This window comes from Procambarus clarkii, chromosome 38, assembly GCF_040958095.1.
Source record: "Procambarus clarkii isolate CNS0578487 chromosome 38, FALCON_Pclarkii_2.0, whole genome shotgun sequence".
Taxonomy (NCBI): Eukaryota; Metazoa; Arthropoda; class Malacostraca; order Decapoda; family Cambaridae; genus Procambarus; species Procambarus clarkii.
In genome coordinates, this window is record NC_091187.1 from 26008877 (window position 1) to 26015487 (window position 6611).

Genomic DNA, 6611 nt, shown 5'->3' on the forward strand with positions numbered 1-6611 from the left:
GCTTTCAAGAATATAAATACATCAATGCTATGTTCTCTCATAAAGCCATTGTACCTTCTTGAATGTAAATAAATAAATGAATAAATAAATAAATACATGATCATAAAGCTTGGAATATTAAGTAATTTTTCATATGAGACAACCCTTAGCATCTGTCTAACTCCCAGGTACCTTTTTACTATGCAGGCGATGAGTCACAATAACGTGGCTAACGTATGTTGACCAGACCACACACTAGAAGGTGAAGGGACGACAACGTTTCGGTCCGTCCTAGACCATTCTCAAGTCGATTGTCAATTAACCTATTTACTGCTAGGTAACATGGGCATCAGGGTAAAAGAAACATTTTGCCCATTTGTCTCCGCCTCCACCGTGGATAGAACCCTGAACCTCAGGACTACGAATCCGAAGCGCTTTCCACCCAGTTGTCAAGGAAATCAAAGATAATTCTTAACGGTTCGTTCACTAATTTTTCAAGCATTCCATGCTTTCTTTCTGGCAGCAAATAGAGCCGAGGTGCAGCATAATCAACTAAAGATTTGATGTATTCAAGGAGCATCATTTTGACAAATCTGACATTGGAACCATTGCTTGAGTAAAAACCTCAAGATCCTTTAGAGCTCCTAGCTTCTCCTTATACTGACGAAAAAGTTTGATTACAATTGGACCATACATTAGGATCTCAAGGGCGAAGGAATTTGAATCTCATACAAAGCCAAACTGGGACTCATCGTACAATTGCTTCTCACGAAATGTTGCATTCTGCCAGGGTTGACACCATTTTAGTCAACCAAGTGATTTAGTTTGTTTTCTCTGATGATATGAATAAACCTAGGTCCTGACATGAGTCTAATACTGAGTTATGAGTGTTCGGCGTGTTAGCATACCCAGCATATGTACTATTATAAATTGCATCCACACTTCCGTTTAAATAGACATTCCATTCACCTGGGCTCTAGGAGACTCGAACCTTCCTTATGAGGACTACTCAATAACTCGTTAGACAGAGCTTCGTGTGTGTTCGAAATAACCACCAGTTTTATACATCTTCGTATTTTATGCAACCTTTGTATTGACCACAAGTAGTTACTAAAATCACTAACTTGTAGATTTGATCATTATCATAATTTATTTAGACATATTGCCAGATTCTTCCTAGTCAGAGTGACGACGTGAGGCACGACAGGCAGTAACATGAATTCTCTCCACATTTAGTTGGATTTATAACAAGAGTCCAGTTTATCATTTCCTTTACTAAAAATAGTTACTTACTAATAAGTTTAATTTCGTAGTATACTACTACTTACTGGAACTCCCTTATTTAGTTGATATCAAACATTCTAGAGGAAATTACTTTGATGTAAATGATTTTACTTTAATTTTCTCGATTGGCTACACAACTTTCATAAGCCAATTTATGTTACGAGAAATTCTATTTTATCACAGAAGAATTTAATGTGATATTAATACTCGTCATTACCTCTTCCTTTCTTAGTCAATTGCGATATATACATATACATTTACGCTCGAGATGTCTATCGAGAGCCGCCCATGCGCAATAAGGAAGAGGAGGAAGACGGGAGAGCGTCACTAAACACGAGAGAACGAGAGAGCACGACGTGGACGCCATTGACAGCGTGTAGCTGAGCTACGTTTTGATCCCATTTATTTCGCTCCCACGACCAGTAGAGCGGTGCCACGTTATCTGGCACAATAGTCGTGTCCCCGACTAGCATATGAGCAATTCCAAAGTCAACGCCTTTCAAGCAGCAGCTGGAGGACGAAGACTTGCTCAAGTCTCCACATCAACCGACACGCGGCTCGGCAGCTAGGTTTACCTTTTTGTTATTATGTGGCTACAATTAACATTTAGGCTAGTTTCCGTTAGGCCGTAGAACAAACAAATAAATCCCATACGTGTCTTTAGTAATTTTACAATCTGAATAGATGATTATATTTATTATTTCTCTATAGAAGAAATTTACAGTGCTGGAATATAAATTGCACAGATATTGGCTGAAATTTCCCGCAGTTATCCTCATGATTTAGGATTTATTTGTAGTTACTTATTATGTAGAAGATTTCTACAATGTAATTACCTTTCAGTACCAAGGCGACGCCAATCGAGGTGCTAGGCTTCCCACTGTTCCGTGCAACAATTTATCCTATGCAACACGTCGTCGGTGGAGCGTAGCAACTGATTACACCTCACTAGATTTACAGCTAAGCTGTCCCTTTTTTATCTGTAGCAATAACTCTGTAATTACAGTAGTGATTTCTAAAGAGATCAATTATACTAACTCACTGATTTACTGATACTGTTCAACATTTCAGTAGTATATTGAGGAGCATTTACCTCCAATTAATATTATATAATCAATCTTATTCACTTTCAGATTTTATTTACTCAGGTGAAGAACCAGCACCAGAATAATGCTAGGGATGTATTAATCTTTTAGCATGTAACCCCCCAATTTTGTGTAAGTTAATTTGACTCCATTTATATCAGAAATACAGTTTCACTAAGATCCATAGGACACTAGTTCTTGGGATCAGTTTTTCCATTGTTTTATTTTGTTTTCCACTTTTTCCCAAAAAGTGGTGGTCCTTCATAGCTATCGAAGTATATATTTAATTATTAGTTATTGGAGTCAGGTTTTCCCCCTACAAAATTTTATGTCCTTCGAACCTAGATAGCTGAGAATTAAGCTATCCTACACCATATAATTGCTTATTTACTAACACCAACTAGTGTGTTAACATTATTAGGCTATTTACCAGTATATTTCATTATTTACGGCTGTCAGCAGACTGCCCATATTACAGCCTAAAACTCATTAATTATTATCAACATTTCTATTAATAGTTTATGCATGAAGTAGCCTTAGTGTTATATATTTGAAAATTTTCACTTGTATTTCTATGCACAAACACATATATCAAAACAAAAAATACTTAAAACATAGCACCATATATCTGTATCACTGCACCATTGCATATATGCCAACCTTTGATGAGGTAGGATATTTAGACTGTAATTGTACTAATGTTTGTACAAATGCAGCCTAAACCATTAGTCATTCCTAGGTAGGAATTATTTAGCGAGTACTGTACTAGACAGTACTGGTGTACATACATATTATATAGATTGTGCTGACCATGATCTAGGGTGGGATCATCAAAACCCTTTTTGTGCTTTTAACATATTATTCGTGTATTATTTTTTTGAGTACTGCCGAATGTTCACTGTTGGATCGAATGGTGATAATTGATGAGCTAGCCGGACGAAAATCCAATAGTGGCATTCGAGTACTACTCAAAATATTAGCTATCCATTGTTAGGTAGGTAAATTAACCTCTAAACGAGGTAGTATAGTCTATTCAAATACATTAGGCTATTATATTGATATTGAACTCCATTGAATGAGCCAATATCCCAGTTACATCAGTAACAACTATATACTATCAGACCAGCCCTTACCCAGCAAGATGGAAGCGGCTGACAAAATGAAAAGACCCTTATCGGTCTGAAAGGTCATTTGACCCGACAGATTACCAAGTGTCAAAATCTGTCACAACAGTCACCTGTTGACTACATTGAATTAGAGGACTTACTTCAAGTTGCTGAAGGTTAATTCGAGCATATTAAACAACATATGAATCTGTACTTGACAGAACTTTACCAAACCTCAATAGGTGAAACTGAACTTGAGGACATTGTCAATAATTTAGCCCAGTACGAAGATGATGTACAGGTTAAACTTCAACCCTTTAAAAAGCAAATTGCTAAAAACAAATTAACAACAGCCTCTACTGCACATCCAGATCCTGATGTCAAATTACCTCAGATCAATATACCCACATTCTCTGGTAACGAGAATGAGAGTTGGGATGATTTCTGGAGTAAATTCGTGGATGCAGTAGACTCTAAAACTAACATCCCTCAAACAACCAAGTTCACTTATTTACAAGGCTTGTTACGAAATGAAGCCTTGAAGGTAATCTTTAACATAACACTGACCAGTGATGGTTACGACCTAGCTGTTCAATTGCTTAAGAGCAACTACGATAACAAGGAAAGGACTATTACTATCTTAGTCCAAAAATTGCTGGATTTACCATCTGCTAATAATTCTACAGATTCTCTCCAAACTTTCAGACTAGAGCTAGAATCTTTACTCAAGGCCTTAAGCCTTAAAGTCCAAATTCAGACTGCTGAATGGATGACAAAGGTAGTTGTAAGGCGCAAATTACCAAGAGAAACTTTAGATAAATTGTGTACTATGTACAATAAAACCTCTCTGACCATGAACGAAATTACAGAAGGTTTACATACCCTAGTCGAAAGACAAAGAGCCAACCAAGATGGGAAGAGTGTTTCAAACTTCTCTAATAACTCTCATCATAAACCCCAATGTACTGCAACTACTGTAGTAAAACCAGATTTCAATAAATCATCTCCGAAATGGAAATCTGGAAATGTAAGTACATACACAGTGAATCCTATAAATCCTGTAGTGAGTATCACTCCTACGACTTCTCCTACAGTGAAAAGGTGTTTGTTCTGCAATAATGATCATCTTACTTATAAGTGTAGTACTTATCCAGACCATAACACTCGAATTCATCGTTTGCAAGAATTACACAGATGCACAAGGTGCACGGGTCCTCATGACCCCAATAGCTGTACTGTCTCCTTACGTATGTGCAACAAGTGCCACAAGGGTAGACACCATTACTCCTTGTGTGGTAGTGATCAGTCAAGATCAACCAGTCCTCATAAGAAGACCACAAATTCTACTTCTGTACAGTATTGCAAGGTACATCAGGACATAAGTGTACTTGCAACAGAGTCGAATAACACAACTACGTTACCAACAGCTCAATTAAAATTAATTACCAAGGGATCTAGAATTTCCACTCGTGGTCTCTTTGACCAAGGTTCGCAGAAAACCTTTATTTCTCAACAGCTAGTTGATCAGTTGAAACTGAAGCCTATTGCTCGAGTGAATTTGAATATCTCTGGATTCCTAACCAATAGTGGACCTCGTGACTGCCAGGTTGTTAAAGTCTTCGTACGTTTAGGAGGCGGCACCAGCCCAATTCAAGCCATAGTCGTTGACAAGATCCCCTCAGATTTACATGTTACAGGTCTTGCTCAAACAGTCAAATTTCTTAAACGCAGCGGTATTAGGCTAGCGGATCATAAAATAAATACAGACTGTCTCAACGATGCAGGCATTCTTATTGAAGCTGACTTTTATTAAAGATTTATTGCTGGATGCACCAGGCAACGAGGTGTAAACTTGTTACTGTCAGCTGGGGGTAAACTACTCACAGGACCGGTGTTGATCCAACAACATTCTAAATCTACTAGTAATCAACCAACTAATTCAATAGTGGCGTGACTAGGCCTAGAGCAGTCACCACTACATGACAGAGACGAAACTGAGGATGATGAGTCCAATCCCCCTGTTCACAAATTATGGGATTTGGACACCTTAGGCATAGTCCCTGATCAACCCAGTCCAGATGGGTATGGAAATCCAACCCATTGACGTATCAACAATATCTTGATACTGTGATTTTCCAAGATAATCAATATTGGGTGAGACTCCCGTGGAAGCTGAACCACCCACAGCTTCCAGTAAATTATTTCATGGCCTCAACCCAATTAAATTCTCAATTAGCTAGGCTACGGAAGCAACCAGATAAATTGCAACTGTATCATGCTTTAATACAGCAACAACTTGCTAACAAATTTATAGAAGTTGTTGAAGAAGACAACCATAAGACAGGCCATTATTTGCCACCTCATGCTGTCCTGAAAGATTCAGTTATAACACCAATCAGGATTGTATTTAATTGTAGTGCCAAATTAAAGGCAGGCAGCGTGTCACTAAATGATTGTCTACAAACTGGACCTAGCCTAACCCAAAGACTACAAGATGTCCTATTACGATTTCGCTCTGGTGTTTTCGCCTATACGGCTGACATTAGTAAGGCCTTTTTAAGAGTAGGCTTACAAGAGATGGATCGTGATTTTACTAAATTTCTCTGGGTGAAAGATCCACAGGAAACTAATAGCGAAATCATTACTTATAGATTTGTCTCAGTACTGTTTGGAGCGACATCTTCACCATTCTTACTCCAGGCTACTCTGGATACACATCTTAAGAAGTCTAATAGCCCCTACAAGACTGAGATTAGCAACAATTTATACGTTGACAATTTTCAAGGAACCACTAATGAGGAGAATAAACTAGTGGATATCTACCATGAGGCTAATCGTGAACTGTTGGGAGCTAACATGCCCCTACAGTCGTGGGCCTCCAGTAATAAACAACTCAACCAAATAATCGAGGAAGAATTCCCTGATTATAAGGTACCTCATAAATTGAAAGTCTTAGGTATGGAGTGGAATACTTCCACAGACAAATTGAATATCAAGTCGGTGGATTTCAATCATTCACCTCTAACGATGAGAAAACTACTCTCCCATGTCAGCAAGCCATTTGACCCTTTAGGCCTACTCAGTCCTATTCTAATTAAGGGTAAACTCCTTATGCAGGAGTGGTGGCAAAGAAATTTGAGGTGGGATGAAACGTTGC

At 38.1% G+C, this 6611-nt stretch overlaps 1 protein-coding gene across 1 annotated transcript in view; it reads left to right on the plus strand.

Moving 5' to 3' along the window:
• Positions 1-5659: 5659 nt before the first annotated feature.
• The window catches only part of LOC123772048 (uncharacterized), a 1305-nt gene continuing 353 nt past the window's right edge, over positions 5660-6611 (plus strand). The window contains exon 1 of the mRNA XM_045764907.2: positions 5660-6611. This exon is cut by the window's right edge and continues 353 nt beyond it. Coding sequence (XP_045620863.2) covers positions 5660-6611 — 952 coding nt within the window.